This window comes from Pinus tabuliformis, chromosome 7 (genome assembly GCF_031772625.1).
Source record: "Pinus tabuliformis cultivar Carrire ecotype Pingquan chromosome 7, CPIR1, whole genome shotgun sequence".
In the NCBI taxonomy this organism is placed as follows: Eukaryota; Viridiplantae; Streptophyta; class Pinopsida; order Pinales; family Pinaceae; genus Pinus; species Pinus tabuliformis.
Window position 1 is genome coordinate 213126116 of NC_142293.1, and position 22213 is coordinate 213148328.

A 22213-nucleotide genomic window follows, 5' to 3' on the forward strand; every position below is an offset into this window, starting at 1 on the left:
TTGTTCTAATAATGATATTTTCCTATCTTCATGATTTGGTTCGATGATAAGAACACCACATAGGGCTAGTCAAGGCAGAAGTCAACCGGCAAAGAAGGAGCTGAAGGCGAACCAAGGGAGCCAAAAAATTAATGGAAGCAGATATTTAGCCTCATGATTTTCTTCTCCTATAGCAAATCATGAAGAAATCATGAGATATTATCTTTTTATGATATTTTTAGTCTCTATCAAGTATGATAGGCTCATAAATCTCTAAACAATTATTGATAGAGGTTATAAATCTACCTCTCGGCATGACAAACATAGTCTTGAATATTATTTTGAAAAATTTGTTTTACAGTTATAAAAACTTTGTTTTATTTGATATCCTTGTTGTGCATTATTTTGATGCATATATAATCATTTGAAGTAGTCATGCTATTACCTACATCTCCTAGGAGGCCCCCTTGGAGTTGTAAGGTTTTCTTATTTTCAATTAACATTTTAATTCTGCATTTTATGTAGTGTTTAATTCATTCATCTAACTTTCCAATTTCAATATACTTTTGACAGTGATCACAAAGTTCATAACAAATCAAGTTTTGTTTAATCATTTTTCTATAGGATGAATGAGTGAAGCCGTGATCTCTTGTGCACATGATAAGTAGTATGGTAGACTATGGATTGATTTATGATTTGTAGTATAGTTTAAGTTTGGTGAAGAAGATTTTAATTTCCAATTAGTGTTAATTTATCTTTTTGTGTCAAAGTCATTTAGATTTAGTTTCATTATTTAGTTGAGTAAGTGTGATATTTATTTATGCAAAGTGTGATCTTTCTTTCAAGCAAGTGTAATGTTTCTTTCAAATAAAGTGTGATATTTATTTTAAGCAAGTGCAATGATTTTGATTTCATTTATGTTAAAGAGAAACATTACCTGGATAGATGTGGGTCGACACTAATGAGGAAAGTCTATTGAGTTGAAGATCTTGACTAAGAGGAGGGCTTGCAGTACCTACGCTACCATGTGAGGCTATGCGAACAACTATGCTTCCCTTCAAAATGGGAGAGGAATCTAAAAATAGAAAGCCAACTTGCTATATTAATGTTCTCAACCTCAAAAGAATTAAACTCATTGTGAGGAAAATTCAATTGATTTACTACTTGGCTACACTCAAGGTGATGAACAAAATGGTTTTTTTTTGCATTAGTTCTTACATGTTTGACACATTTTTTTTTATAGGCAACTGTGAAATTTATGAGGTAAGAATCTCCTCTACAATTTCATGTAATTATTGTTTCTTTGAAATCAGAAGAAAACATAAAATTTTTAACTATAGATTTTATCTTTGTTTTCATATATTTACTCTTTTGGATAGAGCTTTATTCTTTTGAAAATTGGTTTTTTTGTAGAGGGTGTATTCTAATTTTTGGTAATTTATTGGAAGGATCATATATGAATGCTTGCTTGAAGGAAAGAAAAGCATGTTGATCAGTAGCATTGTTAGTCAAGGATTGGTAACTGAAAATGACAATAAGAATTCTTTGTGTATGAGTTGTATCATTCGTGCATGAATTTTGGGAGTGAAAACCCTTGAATTTGGTGCCCTGGTTTTCATGAAGGGCATCTTAGAAAATAGAATTGCTAGTAGAAATGAGAGGGTGTTCATCGTGACCATGGATAGAGGATTTGGGATATTGAGGGGTCATCAATAAGCACCCAACTATATTAGCTATATTTAGATGAAATTGTGTAAAACCCAGTCTACATATCATTAAATTCTCTTTATCATGGTGTTTAGTGCTATCCATGTTCAGAGCCATGAAATATATTTGATAGTGGAGGTGTAGGAGAATTTCGAGGACTTAAAACCCCACAAAAAGATATACATAAAAAAATTGCAAGAAGGAAAAAGGTGGTGCGATACACACTGACAAACAAAAAATGTGTCCATGGTAAGCTTGAAATTTGGGTTGAAGTAACATGACCTCCTCATCTGATAAAGTTGTCATTTGAAACTCCAAAAGAAAATCTTGAAATTACAAACCCAAAAATCTTAAGCTTAGTATTTAAGCTATCTCAAGACATCCAATTAGACATATCTCAACAGAAAAGTTAAAAGTCTCTTCAAGCAACATATTGCCTCTTAAGAGAAATAAGCTTAGTATTTAAGCTATCTCAAGGCATCCAATTAGACATATCTCAATAGAAAAGTTAAAAGTCTCTTCAAGCAACATACTGCCTCTTAAGAGAAATTTCCCATTAAAAGAAAAAGGTTTAATAAACAAGCACTATGTTTTCAAATAAAAATAATCTTATTATTTAATTAAAATGAAAGTACCTAAAAATTTCCAATTATTAGAAATTGAGGTAGCAACCAATTATTATCTCATCATGAATGACAATCACAATTAATAAAGGAACATATAACATTTGACATGAATTTATTCAGAGATTTAACATGAAGGAACTGGCTAATTGGAATAACTTGGAAGAAGTACTAGAATACTCCAAGATCTTGCTAGTGCTTGAAAAAATAATCATCCCAAGTTCTGCATCACATAGGACTAATAATTCATGGGATTTCTTGAGAAGGCCACCTTGTGTTTAGAAAAAAGTACTTTTGTATTGGTTGTATTTTTGATTCTCTTGATCTCTATCTTTCGATGTCCCATGCCCCATGCCATTGATTTTCTTGATTCATTTACACACTTTTAGGAGGGTGTAATATATTTTCTTGGATGAATAAATCTGTACACTATTTGTAACTTCTATTTGAAAAAATCAAAGGACAACCCAAGGTTTCAAATAAGGAAGAAAAGAGAAGAGAAATAGGCATAGAAATAGACATAGACATAGGGGAGGCTCATGTCCTGTGGGTTACCTTCGAGATAATGAAGGTAAACACAGAAATAAAAATACTGAATGCCTTGCTGCCCGCTAATGTACAAATCCTAATTCATAATGTCATTAGGTTATAAACAACCACCTGGTTCATGCTATTTTCGTAGAGTCTTCACCGTGGATTTGACCTCTCCCTAACATGTTCTAGTTTTAAATTTCCTATTTTACTATTACTTTTAATTCAGAACTAACATTAATGGTCTTTAACATAGTCCACCCTAGTATCATTATCATGCCTTGGAAGAGGGCCTTTTTGGGCAAGCTAAAAGAGGAAAGAACAATTTGTCAATTGGGGTTTGATGCGTGAAAAGGATTATTAGTGAGGCTGAGAAGGGCTGGATGTGCAATCTCCCGGGACATTAAAATGAATAAACCAACTTATAACACTATAGAAAAATTCCTTCGACTTAGGTGAGGTTATCTAATCTGCTGAATTCAACTAGAACTTGTAACTGAGCTTAATCCAATACCAGAAATGACTTGTTAGCAAAGGTAAAGTAGCCCATGCAGAAAGAAACATGTCTATCAAGAATTTTAAATTTAGTGGATAAATATCCCCCCTCCTTGGTTACTCATAGAACCAAGACTCCATTGACATAAATTGGTTAAATGAAAAAAGGGTAGCATCTAAATAATAAGCAAACAAACACAACACTCTACCCTTTACCTTGATGTGTTTCTCATTTATTCAAAGTTGAAAAATCATATTGTTACAACATCAGGTTTTAATGAATGGATTGAAATAATTTATGTTCCAATTAAAATAACGAGAACTTAAAGCAACTAAAACCACCGTAAACCTTTAAAAAAACAACTCACACGATTAAAAAAACTACGCAACAAAATAAAAACCCAAAAATTTATCACGGATCCAAAATGGTGAAATAGGATTGCATTTAATCTTATGCCAAGATCTGTAAATAAAATGAAGCATGTGTTCCGGAACCATAGCACACAGACCAATTGTTGGGAATAATGCTTAATTAGTTATGTAAATTTCTATTTAGTGTTCTCTGCAAAAATAAGGCAGCAAATTGTTAGCTGCAGTAGTGCTGGAAAATAAGGCAGCAAATTGTTAGCTGCAGTAGTGCTGGAAATTAGCTGTAGATTGATTGCAGAGTTGATTGACAAATATTTTAGTAATAGTTTTAGTATTTAAGAATGTAGTTTATAGTTGAATTAAATATATGAGATTTGCAGCATTTGTTAGCTCACATAGTCACTGTGTTTTTAATTGTTTTATCTTTTATATGTTTTTTTCTTCATAGTACTGTTTTCTCATTTGGCTGGAAATAAGTCATTTCATATTCTACATGTGGTATCAGAGCAGGTAAAATTATTTTGGGTTAAAGCTGTATTGTTGGAATTTCGCCAAAGTTAATCATGTCGAATTCTAACCAGATGCTAGTTCCAGAATTTGATGGCAACGATTATGATTATTGGTGCATTAAGATGCTAACCTTTTTGATTGGAAAAGATTTGTGGGAGATTGTTGAATCAGGATATGAAGAGCCAGCTGATTGGAATGCTCTTACAGCCAATGAAAGAACAGCAAGAAAGGAAGCAAGGAAGAAGAATGCTCAAGCTTTGTTTCACATTCAAATAGCTCTTGATAAGAGCTTATTTCCAAGAATATCTGGAGCAAAAACTGCCAAAGCTGCGTGGGAGACTCTACAAGAAGCTTACCAAGGTAGTGATCAAGTTAAGGTGGTCAAGCTTCAGACATTGAGGCGAGAGTTCGAGAATTCGAAGATGCAAGAAGCTGAAAGTATCAGTGACTATTGTGTGAGAGTCAAAGATGTGGTCAATAAAATGGCTACACTTGGAGAAGCTGTAAGTAATGAAGTTTTAATTAAAAAAGTATTGAGATATTTAACACATAGATGGAATCATGTTGCAATAATCATGGAAGAAAGTAAGGATTTAACAAAACTACAGTTTGATGAATTGGTTGGATCTTTGATGTCTCATGAAGAAAGATTGAAGGAAAGTTTTGAAGCTGTAGAGAAAGCTTTTTCCTCTAAATTACAAATTACAAAGAATGAAGATGCAAGTAGCAGCAGTACCAAAAGCCATCAAAGTCAAAGTAAATGGCAAAGCCAAAATTATTCAAGAGGTAGAGGAAGAGGTGGCTCAAGTGGAAGAGGTAGTTTCAGAGGAAGAAGTAGAGGTAGATTTGATAAGAGAAATGTTCAATGTTACCATTGTAACAGGTATGGTCACTTTGAAAGAGAATGCAGATTGAAAGAAGGTAAAAATGCTAATTATGCTCAAGAAAATGGTGAGTATCCTCCAGATCACTTATTTTTATCTTATGCCAAAGGTGAAAATACTACTAAAGATGTTTGGTACCTAGATTCTGGATGCTCTAACCATATGACAGGGAATGAGAAGTTGTTTTCAGCAAAGGATGGAAGTTTCAAATCCAAGATCCAGCTTGGTGATGATAAATCATTGGAGGTTGCTGCCAAAGGAGCTATGGAGGTCCAAACAAAAGAAGGTATAAAGAGTATTCATGACATTTATTATACTCCACAATTGAAGCATAATTTGTTGAGTGTTGGACAACTATGTGAGAAAAATTATAAAGTAGTCTTTGAAAATAAGACATGTACTATCTATGATAAGAATAAGGGAAATAGGGTGATCACTATTGTGCCTATGACAAGAAATAGGATGTTTCCCTTGAGGTTTGATGAACATAACAGCAATCTTGCTAATATGGCTTATGAGGATTCAAGTTGGTTATGGCATCTGAGGTATGGGCATTTAAATTTTCACAGTTTGAAGTTTCTAACCTCACATGCATTAGTTTCTGGTTTGCCCAAGGTAGAAGAGCATAAGGAGGTTTGTGAAGGATGTGCTAAAGGAAAGCATGCAAGGGAAAGGTTTCCAAAGGGAAGTGCATGGAGGGCTCATTACCCACTTCAGCTTGTTCATTCAGACATATGTGGTCCTATGCAGACTAAGAGTTTGGGTAAGTCATCATATTTTATCACTTTTATTGATGATTACTCACGAAATTGTTGGGTATATTTTTTGAAGGCCAAAAGTGAAGCCCTGGATACATTCAAGAAGTTCAAAGCCCTTGTAGAAAATGAGAGAGGGTGCAAGATCAAATGTTTGCGGACTGACCGTGGAGGAGAATTCTGCTCAAAAGCTTTCCAGAGTTATTGTGATATGAATGGCATCAGGAGGCAGCATACTACAGCATACACACCCCAGCAGAATGGCACAGCTGAAAGGAAAAATCGTACTGTGGTTGAAATGGCAAGATGCATGCTACAAACTAAGGGATTGAGCAACACTTATTGGGGAGATGCAGTTGCTACAGCAGTATACATCCTCAACCGTAGCCCCACCAGTGCATTGAAAAATATGACTCCTTATGAAGCTTGGTATGAAAAAAAGCCTAATGTTAATCATTTCAAAGTTTTTGGTTGTTTGGCTTATGTGCATGTACCTGATCAGAATAGAAAAAAGTTAGATGCAAAGAGTGAGTTATGTATTTTTATTGGGTATAGTGAGACAAGCAAGGCTTATAAATTGTATAATCCTCTAACTAACAAGCTTATTGTCTCAAGAGATGTAATTTTTGATGAAGGGGGAGTTTATGGTCATCAAAAAGGCCATGTTGAGAAGACAAAATCTGTTTTGAATGATATAATTGTTGATAATGATAATGAGCAGCCAACTAATGTTTTTGTAATTAATGGCTTAACTCCACCAAGCAGCGCTTCATCAATTTCTTCAACATCAAGTTCAAGTCCAACTTCTTCTCCAAGTTCTACAAGGAAGGTAAGAAGATTGAGTGATATTTATGAGAGGAGTGCAAATCAAGCACATGAAGAAAGCCCAATAGGTGAGATAGTCAATTTTGCTTTATTAGCTAAGGCTGAATTTGAACCATCATGTTTTGAAGATGCATGTACTAATGAGGTTTGGATGCAAGCCATGCAAGAAGAGATGGATTCCATTCAAAGGAATGACACTTGGAAGTTGACAGAGCTTCCACATGACAAGGAAAAGATTGGCACCAAATGGGTCTATAAGACTAAATTTAACAGTGATGGGAGTGTTGAAAGACACAAAGCAAGATTAGTTGCTAAAGGATTCACACAGAAGTATGGAATTGATTATGAAGAGACATTTGCACCAGTAGCAAGACAAGAGACCATTAGAATGTTGATTTCATTAGCAGCTCATAAAAAGTGGAGCATACATCATATGGATGTGAAAAGTGCCTTCTTGAATGGGTACTTAGAAGAGGAAGTATATGTGGAGCAGCCACAAGGTTTTGAAGTGGAAGGAAAGGAGAATAATGTCTACAAGTTGAAGAAGGCTTTGTATGGCCTTAAGCAAGCACCAAGAGCGTGGTATGCAAGGATTGATGGATACTTTCAGGAAAATGGCTTCGAGAGAAGTAAGAATGATCCTACCCTTTACTACAAACAAGAAGGTATTGATATTTTAATCATAAGTTTGTATGTTGATGATCTATTGTATATGGGTAGTAGTTCTAAGATGAGTGATAAATTCAAAGCTGCTATGATGAATGAATTTGAGATGAAAGATCTAGGCATCATGAAATATTTTCTAGGAATGGAGGTTTATCAAAGTAGGGATGAGATTTTCATTTGTCAGACAAAGTATGCACAGGATATGCTAAATAAATTTGATATGCTTGATTGTCATCCATCCCCTACTCCAAGTGCTCATGGAGAGGTATTATGTAGAGATGATGGTGCTGATTTAGTTGATGAGAAAACTTACGTAAGTATTGTGGGGAGCTTGATCTTTCTAACCCACACAAGGCCTGATATTACATATTCAGTTTCACTTGTTTCAAGGTATATGACAAATCCATCTGAAATACATATGAAGGCAGCTAAGAGGATTTTAAGGTATGTGAAAGGCACTCTAAATTTTGGTATTCATTACTACTCTTCTGAAAAGTTCAATCTTGTTGGATTTAGTGATTCAGATTGGGGAGGTAGTCTTGATGACCGTAAGTCCACATCTCGAAATTGTTTCTCTTTTGGTTCTGGTTTGATTACATGGAGCTCAAAAAAACAAAGCATTGTTGCCCTCTCATCCACAGAAGCAGAATATGTTGCAGTTACCTCAGCAGGTACACAAGCTCTTTGGCTTAGAAAAATTTTGGAAGAAATTGGAGAAAAACAAGTTCAGCCTACAGTCATTTATTGTGATAATGTAAGTGCCATCAAGTTAGCAAAGAATCCAGTTCATCACAGTAGGACAAAGCATTTTGACCTCAAATATCACTTCATTAGAGATTTGGTGCAGAAGAAGGAGATTGAATTGAAGCATATAAATACTCAGCATCAACTAGCAGATATATTCACTAAAGCAGTTGCAAAAGATCAGTTTTTGGCATTACGAGATAAGATAGTAAATCCTCATTAATCATTAAGGGGGAGTGTTGGGAATAATGCTTAATTAGTTATGTAAATTTCTATTTAGTGTTCTCTGCAAAAATAAGGCAGCAAATTGTTAGCTGCAGTAGTGCTGGAAAATAAGGCAGCAAATTGTTAGCTGCAGTAGTGCTGGAAAATAAGGCAGCAAATTGTTAGCTGCAGTAGTGCTGGAAATTAGCTGTAGATTGATTGCAGAGTTGATTGACAAATATTTTAGTAATAGTTTTAGTATTTAAGAATGTAGTTTATAGTTGAATTAAATATATGAGATTTGCAGCATTTGTTAGCTCACATAGTCACTGTGTTTTTAATTGTTTTATCTTTTATATGTTTTTTTCTTCATAGTACTGTTTTCTCATTTGGCTGGAAATAAGTCATTTCATATTCTACACCAATTCAGGAAAAATGTGAAAAATGTTTAAAAGGGAGATGAAGGAAAAAAAAAAACCAAAGATATACAAAAATCCATCGCTAAGTCTAGATGAGGTTTACAATCTTAACTGGAATTGGTCATGGAAATCTCACTGAATTCATTGGGGTTGAGCCAAAATTTTCCCTTCCCACATTTCAAAACGCTTGCCACTAGCTGCTTCTAAAGCTTCAACGGAACCATTATTTATGGACCTTCGGTTCCCTCACAAATTCCTTTGTCGCGTTAGTTTTTAGGTTTAAGGGTTTAAAGATAGTCCACTCCCCTACTTAAAACATAACCTCACCTCAATTAGGGAAATGCGGTTAGTTAAATAAAGGAAAGAGCTTCACCCTACTAGAAATACCTCCATGTGATTGTATTGAGGATGCCCATGCACAACTCTGATATCACCGTATTCCCTTCTTCCCTCACACTGAACCACAGTTCTACAATTCCTAAATATATATTAAAATTCCTAGGATATTGAACCGTTTAAAGGCTACATATAGAAAGACACAATTGTAAGCTTTTTATGGAGCTAAATTTTATCACATGTGAATGGACATATGATGGCTATACCTAGTTTGATGTTTCACTCTTATAAAATCTAGATCTAAACCTAGGTCATAAGGGGCATGTTGTGTTCTCAAAAACTTCATTAATTAACTTAAAGTGAGGTAAGTGTTTATACCATGCTGTATTTAAATTAAGAAATGCTGATTTAATTTTGCCTTGATGACCTGTGATTCACTTATTAATGATTTACTCTTATTTTCTCATATTACTACTAATTTTATTTAATAATTTGGAGATACTCAATTATAAAAGATCTTATTATATAATTATAAAAATTAACTTATTAATCTTTATAAATTTATAAATTAATATAAAAACATTTCTCACATCTCTACTTTTAATAAAATAACAAATAAAATATAAATCTTATATAACATATCATATAAGAATTATATAGCCCCAAGGGATAGCTCAAATGGCAAATCTCCTCCACGCCCTCGGGGTTAGGCCTCTTATGGCCGACGGGCAGATCCCTTCGGGTGGAACTGCCTTCTCTACCCTGGATGTAGCGGCCACTCAGTGAACCACAGCTAAAAAAAAAATCATATAAGAATTATATGATATATACCCACATACTTTATCTCTTATATCATATAACTCTGATACTATATATAAAGAACTGCCCCTGGATGTAGGGGCCACTCAGTGACCGTGAACCACAGCTAAAAAAAAAATCATATAAGAATTATATGATATATAACCACATATTTTATCTCTTATATGATATAACTCTGATACTATATATAATCACACACTATAATTTATCTCTTATATATTTATGTTCTAAAATCACACACTTTATTTTTTATATATTCAAGTCATTATTACAGAAATTCTTATTCAATTAGAACTAATAGAAAAAACCATATAGAAAAATCAGTAATCATAATTAACTCGATCACTATAAATTATGGGATACCATCCTCTCTCATTTATGTATGACCATAATACTCATCCAAAAAAACAGAATAAGAACCTTCAATATGGTTTGCTGAATAATCATCTACAATAAATAATCCTTATAAGATCTTGTGTTCACGTAAAAGAAAAATAATCCACAATATAATCTCTATAATTCAATAATATAAGAGATGAAAAAACACTAAATAAGAACCATCTGAAAAAACACTAAATAAGAACCATCTAACTGGTTTGTTGAATCGTCCTCCACAATAAGTAATCGTTATACATTCCTCTCCTCCACAAGTAATCTTTATAAGATCCTGTGTTCATGGGCAAGAAAAATAATCGAGGTTTAATGAGATTTACTTCCTACAAAATGCCAACAAAATTCGATATGGTTCTATTGTCTCGTTGATCCAATGCTGTAACATCTGCATCGTTGTACAACTAAGTGTGTTTACATAGATTTATATACACAGGCGCTGAATTATGTCCAACCATACAGTAGACCTGCAAAATACAGATTCAAAACATATGAATAGAAACAATGAAGATGACATCTATCAGCGAAATCATAGAAAATGATATATTTTTTCCCTCATTTCTTAAAAAAAAATAAAAAAACTATATAATAGTTTGCTGAGGTTTTTGGATAGAGATTATTTTTGGATAAATTTAAAAAAACTAAGTTTATGTTATATATTTATTTAATTTTAATATTTTGAATAAGTTTAATAATCAATAATATGGTTTTCTCCCTAGATTATAGCTTCAAATTTAGAGTTATAAAATAGGTATACTTAGATAAATTTTAATAGTGAAATAATTATGAGAGACAAATTTTTTATTATACAAATAAAGATTACTATATAGAAGTGATTACTATAGAAGTGAAGTGATTACTATAGAAGTGAGTCCTAGTTATACCGACAAAAATTTGTATAGAACAATCTATAATTCCATAAATAAAAAATCTCACACACCAAATTGATATCTTTTCTATCCATAATTTTAAAAATAAATTATTATTATTACTATTATTATTATTATTTTATTTTCCCCCACTAAATTCCTAAATTCTTTTTAACTCAAAAAAACAAAAAAAATAAATTAAAACATGAACCAATGAAACAATGGGAGATGGTCTAATGTTCTGTCAACCTCACCAGCGAACCAATGTCCGGTTGGTGAATCCACACTTGATTTTGGAAAAAAAGAAACCTAATATTGTCTTCTGTGATCAAGGTAATGTCCTTCCTCAGGCAGAATCCACACTTGATTTTGTAAAAGATCTTAAGAGTAGAAACTGTGGAATGCAGAGAGAGTTAAGGAGTTTGGATGTGCTCCTGGCATGCCATGTGATATAGAACTTTAAATGCTTAATTAGTGCAATAAGTTAAAACATGATATGTTCTCGGAGCCAACTTAGATTAATGAAAATCTATGGAAGCAGGGGCATTGAAATTGGATAGCATAAAGAGACTGGGATCTCTTTGATTGCACTTATGTAGAAGCCATATAATTCTGACATGAAGCACACAAAGATTTTCTGGCACCAACCAAAAGAAGCACCAACCTCCTAAAATGATTTTCTGGCACCAATCAGGATGAGGCACCAACCTCTTAAGAAATATAGGCACCATCTTGATAAATGCTTAATAAAATTCCTTGATGATGACTTTAGCTTAGTTTTGTACTGCTCCTCTATTCTGTTTATGTTTTGCAGTGAGATAAATTTCTGCCTTGATCTACTTTTTTTTCTTTCAAATATCATTTTCATCTTAAAATAAATCTAAACTCCTAAAAACAATGCTCTGTAATTAAAATTCCCATCAATCAAATGGAACTATAAATTCCAACAAAGTTCTTACTAGATTTAAAAAGAATTTGTAGAGTTTTACACTATTTAACTCACTTCTTGACACTTCATTAATCATCGACCATGCATTTGTAATTAGTCCATTTGCGTACTAAAAAGTCATCGAGCCTATCAACAAACTCATCCTTGCCAACATGCCCTCTTCATCCTATAATTCTTGAAACCAGGAGCAGAAATTACAGTAAAATAATAGTGAACTGCCTAAATTTGGACTCCGCATAGATCAGAGCCCAGGTTTGGGCCTCAATAAAAGGAAGGCCTCGTACACAGAGAGAACTGCAAGAAAAAGGTTTCCATTTAGATATGAAAGAAACTAACATACATGTCTGCAATATTCCACCCTAACTTCAGATTCCAGCACACCACCTTCACAAATAGTGAGACCGGGCCAGCAGAACAATGCCAATGCAGAATCACTGATAAAAATACCATATGCAAAGCACAGAAAATAATCACAGAAAACAGAAGCTTATAAACCCATCTGTAGCATCCACCCATGCTATTATGACAATTGGCAACAGATGGGTGGGGCACTAGGCCATGGATAGGAATTCGATTAAGCCAAGGATGGATACTCACAGATGGGAATGGTATTAGGCAAAAGATAGATATTCATACATAGGTATCCAACCCTGATTAAGAATGGAAATCATAGATGGGTATATGCTTGCATTCTGAGATAGTCATATTACAGACTGGGGATGGAAATTCAGAGTTGGGTATGAATGGGACCAAGTATGGAACTTTATAAATTGGTAGACTGCCAGAAACCTGATAATTATATTTTATAGACTGATTAAACATAAAACTTTGATTGAGACATCAATTAGATTATTAGACTATGCCAAGGATGGATATAGAAAGATGGGCATGATATTAAGTTAACTGGGGATGGATATCCAGAAATGGGCAGTGCATTAGGCTGAAGTTAAACAAATTTAGGATCCACTGAATCAAGTTTTGTATAGACTGATTCATATTTGTGTGGTCACTTTATAAAATCCATTTGAAACCCAATCTTTTAGGTAAACAGGGTCTATATCAGCTAAAATGCACCTTCAAAGATAGAAAGAAACTACAACTCACTCGACAGCAAATATTAGTAGTAAAGGAACATGGAAAGCCCATTTCCACTGCTCAAGCACTGATCAGTTTATTTATTTGGCACTGAGAAGCAGACATGAATCCGACTTGAATGAACAGGGCGACTGATGTTTGTACCTTTAAAAGCGCCTTGTGTGGGGAAAATTCCTAACATCTATTGGACACCATCTATGATTTGTCATTGAAAAGGAATTCCTGGTGGAGGTGATGTGGGCCTTCTGAAAGAACTTTGAAACTTACATTGCCTCTACGGCTTTATGAATGCTTTCTTCTAAAGGCGATGGGGTATAGTTGGTTTCAGTAGTCCAATCTTTTCATGGTTTTTTGCCGAAATGAATCAATCAAATTCCCATAATCCGCTGTTGGACCCCTAACTTGTGGCCAGTAAGCTCTCACCAATCCATCCCTTGGTTACAGTGCAGATTTTACTATTCGGTCTATTTCAGGGTCTACCCTAAGTTTAGTTCAAACGCCCCGCATTTCCTGTGAATTTTTGTTTCAATTTTCTAGAAATCCGAAACACTGACTCCATCCCAGAACATTTGAAATTTTGTGCAACTGCTAACTACCCCATGGGGATTCGGGGATCTCTAAAATTATCGCGATGCCAGATATTTCAAATCAAGTAAGGTATCAAAAACTGTAAATCGATAATCCGAAGAAACTGATACGTCTCAGTGAGCGTTTAGATTATCCGAAAGAAACTTAAACGTCTCAGTGAGCGTTTAGATTAGGGCTCTATTTCATGAGGTTGACAAAGTATAGTATAGATAAAATGCTGCTTTTTTCTTACCCGATAGGTGAGATTAATAAACGATTTTACTTTGATATACTTGTAATTTCTATTGATTTGAGTGGCTGGTTTCATTGAACATCATCAAGTACATTAGTTCACAGGAAACCCAAAAAGATGAGATGTTCATTGTCGTTGAGTACATCATTACAATACATTTGGTGGAACTTTCACTTTGTGGGACAGTCTTTTCGTTGCTTAAGAGGCCCACACCAACCCTCATCTACAAGATGTCAGGGTTTGTCTGAGTAAAAACATGAATTGTGTGTTTGACCTTTCCACATTGGTAGGTAATTGATGTTTTGATAGATAGAAGATGGACGCAGAAACATTTTGTTTTTTTTTTTTCCCTTTGTAATTTGGAGATATGATTTTTTTCATGAGACAGTGATGGGCTTTTATTTAAATTGTATGTTTTAATCCTAAAATGAATTTAGTGTTTTTTTTGTAAATTTATATCATAAAACTATAATTTTCTGATTTGTAAAATAGATAAAATATAAATAAATTTACTCTAAAAATAACAAACAAAAAAAATATGTAAGCAGAATACAAAATATATAATACTGAATATATTTGAATGTGGATGCAAATATATTTGAATTATCAGTCATTTGCACAAAACCGAGGGACATATTATGTAAGCTGAATATATAATATATAATACTGAATATATTTGAATGTGGATGCAAATATATTTGAATACAACTCGAATTATCAGTCATATCCACAAAACCGAGGGACATAGTGCGAAGAAATAATTAGAAGTGGTTTTCAGTGCAATGTATTTTTGTGTAACGCGCTTCTGGACATGTATGCAAAATAAGGAAGCATAGACAAGGAAAATGAAGTTTTCGACAAAATACATGGAAAAGATGTGGTTTTATGGAATTCAATGATTATAGGATATGCAATGCATGGATGTGGCAAGGAGGCCTTGAAACTATTTCAAGAAATGCAACAATCTGGTATGAAACCGGACAGTGTTACCTTCGTCAATGTGTTGTCGGCATGCTGTCATGCAGGCCTAGTGGATGAGGGCCGAAAGTACTTTAATTCTATGAGTCAATGTTACCAGATCACACCTGTGATAGAACACTATGGCTGCATGGCTGACCTTGTTGGCCGTGCTGGGCACCTGGAAGAGGTTAAAGACTTGATAAGCAAAATGCCAATAACCCCTGATGCTACAGTCTGGGGGTGTTTGCTTGGTGCCTGTATCATACATAACAATACAGAGTTAGGAGAATACGCTGCAGAACACCTTTTTGAGTTGGATTGGAAAAATGCAGCAACTTATGTTGTGCTCTCAAATATCTATGCTTCAGTGGGCCGATGGGATGGTATTGAAAAGCTGAGAAAAACCATGAAAGATAGGGGGATTAAACCAACGGCTGGATGCAGTTGGATTGAAGTCAACAAGCAGGTGCATGCTTTCCTTGCACGAAATGGGTTGCACCCGCTATAACATAAAAAGCTGGAACTAATCCATGGTCACAAAATAATTTTAAGCAGATCATTGCAGCATGATTTGTCCAGCATGCTGTGGAGAATCAGAGATGAAGTTTAGATTTGTCCAGCATGCTGTGGAGAATCAGAGATGAAGTTTAAAGGGCAGGGTATTCCTTTTTATGGAAAAGGCTTTGCCATTGGGAAGAAGTTAACCTGTTACCTCCAAAAATCAATAACTCACGGTCCAAAAAGTGAAAATCAAACCAATATCTCCTACCAATTGGAGTAAAATTCAAATGCAGCTTTTCTAATGGAGGGGAAATATTCATTATTGATCTATGAAGAGCGAAATGATAGTTGGAGGTTATTGAAGTCTTCAAATTCAATCCTCGAGGAGCTGAATCAACAAATTCTTTTTGCAGCGAGATTTAAGCATATCTGGGTTTTAACTAACAACACTTGGGGACAGGATGTTGGGGATCTAATAAGGAAGAGAGCTCCCTTATTTGCACTACAGATGAAATTGTTCATTGCGTGCAAAAGATGGCCACCATTTTTAGCATGGATGATATCTTTTTGAACTAAAGGGCATTCAAAATAACAAGCAGTAATCAAAAGGCTAAGAAATGTTTTCCATGTATATACTTTAAGTGATGTGCTATTTGCTAGAATCTCGGCATTTTTTTCCCTTTTCTAACTCCTATTAGATGGCATTATAAATGATGCGCTATTCAGAAGAATCTAAATACTTTTTCCTTTTGTAACTTCAGAGTGAAGCCCTTGGAGAAGAATGAAAAGTTGCAACCAAGATGAGATTTATCTTCAATAATTGCTGTAAATGAATCAATATGAATTAAAATCTCTAAAATTGGTACGACTTCATTGTAGTGTACTTGTAATAAATATTGAGTATTCTTTCAGAGTATGGGCTTGTGTTATGCAAATGTGAAATATCAACCCCTGAGTACTTTTAACCTTTCTTAATCATTTACAAGCATTTAGCGATACATCATGGATTAATCCAACCCGTGCACCATTTCGCTAGCACCTATGAGAGGCCACAGAGGCCATGTACAAGTTGTATATAGAAATCGATAGGCGAGATTAGTAAACAATTTTGCCTGTGACCCTCCCAGGAAAATTTGTAATTTCTATTGATGAGGTGTTGGCTTCGTTAGATCTCATCAATTATATTAGTTGATGGGATCCAAAAAGATGAGTTGTTGTCGATAACTTGATTAGCTCCAGAGATAACCTCCACAAAATGAGTTGGAGATTAATATTACATCATTGCAGTACTATGCTGCTTAGAGGGCGCCATTTCCAGACTACCAGTACACCATGGTAAATCCATGTCATCCCTCTGAAAGGCCAACTACAAGTTGTCTATGGAGCCCGATAGGTGAGATTAATAAATGATTTTACCTTGATATACTTGTAATTTCTATTGATTTGAGTGGCTGGTTTCATTGAACATCATCAAGTACATTAGTTCACAGGAAACCCAAAAAGATGAGATGTTCATTGTCGTTGAGTACATCATTACAATACATTTGGTGGAACTTTCACTTTGTGGGACAGTCTTTCGTTGCTTAAGAGGCCCACACCAACCCTCATCTACAAGATGTCAGGGTTTATCTGAGTAAAAACATGAATTGGGTGTTTGACCTTTCCACATTGGTAGGTAATTGATGTTTTGATAGATAGAAGATGGACGCAGAAACATTTTGTTTTTTTTTTCCCTTTGTAATTTGGCGATATGATTTTTTTCATGAGACAGTGATGGGCTTTTATTTAAATTGTATGTTTTAATCCTAAAATGAATTTAGTGTCTTTTTTGTAAATTTATATCATAAAACTATAATTTTCTGATTTGTAAAATAGATAAAATATAAATATATTTACTCTAAAAATAACAAACAAAAAAAAATATGTAAGAAGAATACAAAATATATAATACTGAATATATTTGAATGTGGATGCAAATATATTTGAATTATCAGTCATTTGCACAAAACCGAGGGACATATTATGTATATATAATATATAACACTTAATATATTTGAATGTGGATGAAAATATATTTGAATACAACTCGAATTATCAGTCATATGCACAAAACCGAGGGACATAGTGCGAAGGAGTTGATAAATCATTCTTAAAATTTATGTTTAATATTTTTTATTTTATAAAATTTTTATTATTATATTAAATAAAAACTTATTTTATATATATATATATATATATATATATATATATATATATATATATATACGCCGTAAGGCGTTTCCATCTGAAATGAACTCCCCCAAATGCCCTTCTGTCCTAATCGTAGCCGTTAGATTTTTTGTTAGACGATTGAGTAAAAATCATCCGTCTAATTTAATAAAAAATGTTTTAAAACATTAAAATACCCTTAAAAAAACTCTGCTCGACATCTGTGTGCTTTTTACGGAGGAGTTACAGCTAGAGTCCATTTGAATTCTTAGTGGAGTTTATGGCAATGAACAATGCTCTCCGCTCCACATATGTGCGCTTTTTATGTAGGAGTTCCAGGTAGAGTCCGTTTGAATTCTTCATGGAGGTTATGGCGATGAACAATGACGCCACTAGAATGCTCACAAGGAGAGAATTCCAGCGAAAGGAGCTCAGAGAAATGTGGCACTAGCGGCCTAAGGTCAATGGGAGCAGGCCCAGGGTTGTGGTGTTGCACAGCTTCAAACCACCAATGTCGGAATGCCAGAGACATCCACCCTAGCTTTCAACAATGTCCATTCACATGTTGCTATTTTTCCACACACTACTATTATTTACAAAATATCCATATTCAAAATACACATAACTAATACTTTCAACTTTAACTCATTATCATCCACCCTTTCTTTCAACAATGTCCATTCACATGTTGCTATTCTTTCACAAACAATTATTATTTACAAAATATCCATTTCCAGAATACACATAACTAACTATTGCAATTGTAACTCATTATCATCCACCCTTGCTTTCAACAATGTCCATTCCCATGTCCCTATTATTCCCCACTCTATCCTATTCTTCCCCACTCTATACATGTCCCTATTCTTCACCACTCTATGCCTTACGGCGTTTCCTTTGCAACAAAAAGTGCAAATGCTAGTTTTATTTTCCCCCACTAAATTCCTAAATTCTTTTTAACTCAAAAAAACAAAAAAAATAAATTAAAACATGTAAAATAAACCTAACAAAATATATAGATGAAAATAAAAAACATGTAAAAATAATATTAACAAAATATACACATAAGAATTCAGAAAACAGCTATATTTACCACCCTAATTTACAACAAATGGAATAAATTATATGGCTGCTAAATAAATAAAAAATGAAAAATGCTACTTTCCTACCATTACCACGAAAAGAAATATGAAACAATAAAGGAATTTTTTTAATTATAGTACCTTTTGCCCAGAGGCTTTATGAGAATGTGGAAACGAAGTCCCTGCTCGTCTCTGTCCACCATTATTCCCAGTTCCTCACACTTGACAAGCTGCTCATCAGTTAACATGCTCCCTATCCCTTCCTCCCTCAGCTGCTGGTAGTAGCTTGAAGATGGCTTGCCCACAACCTCAAACTTCCATCCGGTTTGCTTACTTTGGAATTTATAACACATGATCTCTAAGTTTAAACTTGAGCAATTCAGATTTAATACATTCGAATTCGGAAGTATTAAATCAGAACCCATGATCTCTTCAACCGCTTTAAATATATCATCACATAAAATAGCCAGATATTGAATACTAGAGCCAGACTCTTGGCAATGTTCCACTGGACAACCTTCGTTCTTCAAGCAAGAAATCAGTAACTTCTTCTTCTCGATGCCCACAACGATGGATTTCGATCGTTTCTTGCGTTTTGGGCATTGCCCTTCTTCTGAATTTTCGCCATGTTCATGAACATGATGATTGTGAGAGTGAAACAGTACATGATCCAATCCAAGAAGCCTGCACAGTGAGCATGGAAAATTTAAGAATGGAAGCTTATTTAAAATATTTAGAAATATTGTAATAGGGAATTTTTTTTTTTTAAAAAGAATGGAAAATCTACTTACCTGTGAGCTCCTAAAATTTTGCGAGATGATGAGAACCCGGGTAAGCAAACTGTTTCGTAGTTGGGCAAAAAGGGTCCCTGAAAATCATGGTTAGTGACGTACCTTATTATTGTATCCCCACAAAGTCTCACCTCTGCTATACTAACTTTTCCTGAAGTTTTTTCGTCGACCAGAACTGTGGGTTCAAAGGCAGGAATTGCTCCTCTAGCTACGCTTTTCTCAAAGGCCACCCGCACATCATCCACAAGAATGCCCAGGGCCTTCACCGCCAGGCCATGGGTGGCCACGAACCGCCTTGATTCATCGGTCGAGAAACCCGGGTGGGGCATTTTTCTCATGGTTTCGTCCGTTGGGGGCATTATTCTGGTTTGCGGCGAACGGGACGTAAAAACAAATATTACTTCGTTCGATTGGATTGCGTAGCTTCTGTAGGTGCGGTTGGTGGTGTTTCGATTAGATTTGGCTACAAGATGCATGCCCAGTGCTGAGGAGAAGCTCTGGTAAGCCTCCCTTGCATCGCTACAGTAGAATTCTACATGGTGGAATCCCTTCACGCTGACTTCCTGCCCTTGCGCAACGGCGGTGCGTTTGGAGGGTTTCATGGCCCGTGCTAATGGCTGGGGGTGTTCGTCGCCGGAATCAGTCTCAAATTCGGGGAGGACAATGCATGAACATTTGAAGGCAGAGGCCATGAATGCACTGCTCACCCTATCGGCCAACCAACCTCCTATTGCCGCCATTGTTTAGTCAATTGATCGGATTATATCTCTCTTCACAACGTAGAATGTATACCTTTTATATCTCTTGCGGCCCCAAATTCCAAAGCGACCGGGTTGGATGTAACTAACATGCTTCATTTTTTAAGTCCCAAGTCCGAAGGATATGGTTCAAATGTTAGGGGGAGGTTTGGATCTCTATTGATTTTGTCGTATAATCCCAACAATACCATGCATGCCTAAAAGCTGCTCCAAACCAGATTTCTTTTTAGGTTGAAAAAATAAATTAACCTACTTGAAATTTATGTCATATGAATTGGTAGTATTTGCACTAAACACAATAAAATTGAGAAAATTGAACTTTGTTGTTGGTTATAATATTAATAAGTAGTATTTGCACTGAACTCATATGAATTAGTAATATTTGCACTGAACACAATAAAATTGAGAAAATTGAACTTTGTTGCTGGCTATAATATTAAATATGAATAACTTGTAATTGGACATTTTATTCCTCGTGTTTAATAAATTTTAAATAAATTTTTAGTTAATTATATATTTATACAAAATCAAATATTCAAAGATCCTAAAAATGTGAACCTTCTTGTTGGGTAAAGCTTGAACATTCTTGTTAAGGGAAGCAATATGACAACGTGACTTGGTAGTTATCTAAATCAGAATATTCATGGTAATTTTAAGTCACTATTTTTTAATTTTTTTTATATAATTATCATAATATTTAAAATAAACAAAGCCATGTAATTATCATATTGTAAATGTGTTAGAAAATTTGCACAGATGTAAAGGTTGAATACACAGTTTTGCAGAGCAAAAACACTAAAAGAAATTGAAAGAACAAAAAGAATTATTGATATAGAAAATAGGTTACAATGCTCATGATATAGCATCACTGAGTGAAAATCCCAAGGTAATGTGCCATAGTGGTGATCAATGAGAGGACTTGACACTTACAGCAAGTTCCAGAGAGAACTAGCCAGTTGCGGAGTGAAAGGAGGAGCAAAACAAGGAGAAAATCATGCAGAAAGGGTCTTGCATGTAGTGATCAATGAGAGGGCTCGACACGTACAACAAGTTCTGGAGAGAATTAGCCAGTTGCGGAGTGAAAGGAGGAGAAAATCAGGGAGTAAATTATGCAGAAAGGATCTTGCATGTAGTCCCATGCATACGTGGACAGTCAAAGGTGCCAATCTGGTGAAGATTCCAATGTTGAAGCCTTGCATGTCAGTGGATGCTCTAACTAAGTGTCTGCATGTGCTAGTAATGAAGGTCCTAGGTGTGTAGTACCTCCAACACCCCCCCTGAACACCACTATGGGGAAAAAGAGAAAATGGGCCCTCGCAACTAAGGCCAAAGGTCACCCAAAATACAGTGCAAATTGTACTAAAATTGAGGAAGGAGGGAAAACCTCGTGGGAACCCCCTCCCCCCGTCAAAATACAATGTGATCAAAAGAAAAGAGGAAGAAAAGACAGTTGATAAGCAACTGTGTCCTTCACTCTAAGATGATCACGTAGAGAGTGAAACTTCTGCTCAGTGAATGTCTTGGTGAAGATGTCTGTAGTTTGTTCTGCTAAAGGACATAACTACAAATCAATGACCCGATCATGTACTAAGTCTCTGATGTAGTGCATATGGATCTCTATGTGCTTTGTTCGCTGCTGCTGTACTAGATCCCTACAAAATTTGAGAGTGCAGTGGGCTGGTGGAATTGGACGCCCAACTCAGTGAGGAAGTGCTGTAGCCACAGAGCCTGAATGGTGATGTTGACTACTCCTTTGTACTCAGCCTCAGCTGAAGAGAGAACAATAGCAGCCTGCTTCTTGCTTGACCAATAGACAGGGCCAGACCCTAGACTGAGTGAATATCCGGAGGTGGACTTGCAATCAATGTTGTCTCCGGCCCAATCAAAATCTATGAGCCAAGGAGATTCAATGTAGTGCCTTCTG

General features: G+C 35.0%; 1 protein-coding gene and 1 pseudogene across 1 annotated transcript; one reads left to right on the top strand and one right to left on the bottom strand.

Annotated features, from left to right (window-relative positions):
• Positions 1-14902: 14902 nt before the first annotated feature.
• On the top strand, positions 14903-15457 carry LOC149246606 (pentatricopeptide repeat-containing protein At2g03880, mitochondrial pseudogene; annotated as a pseudogene).
• Positions 15458-18868: 3411 nt separating this feature from the next.
• LOC149246607 (4-hydroxyphenylpyruvate dioxygenase-like) lies at positions 18869-20271 on the bottom strand. Its single transcript, XM_089441967.1, has 2 exons — positions 19532-20271; positions 18869-19424 (listed from the first exon to the last, which is right to left on the bottom strand). Exons 1-2 carry the CDS (start codon positions 20269-20271, stop codon positions 18869-18871), a joined length of 1296 nt encoding a protein of 431 aa, XP_089298093.1.
• Between the last annotated feature and the right edge of the window lie 1942 nt (positions 20272-22213).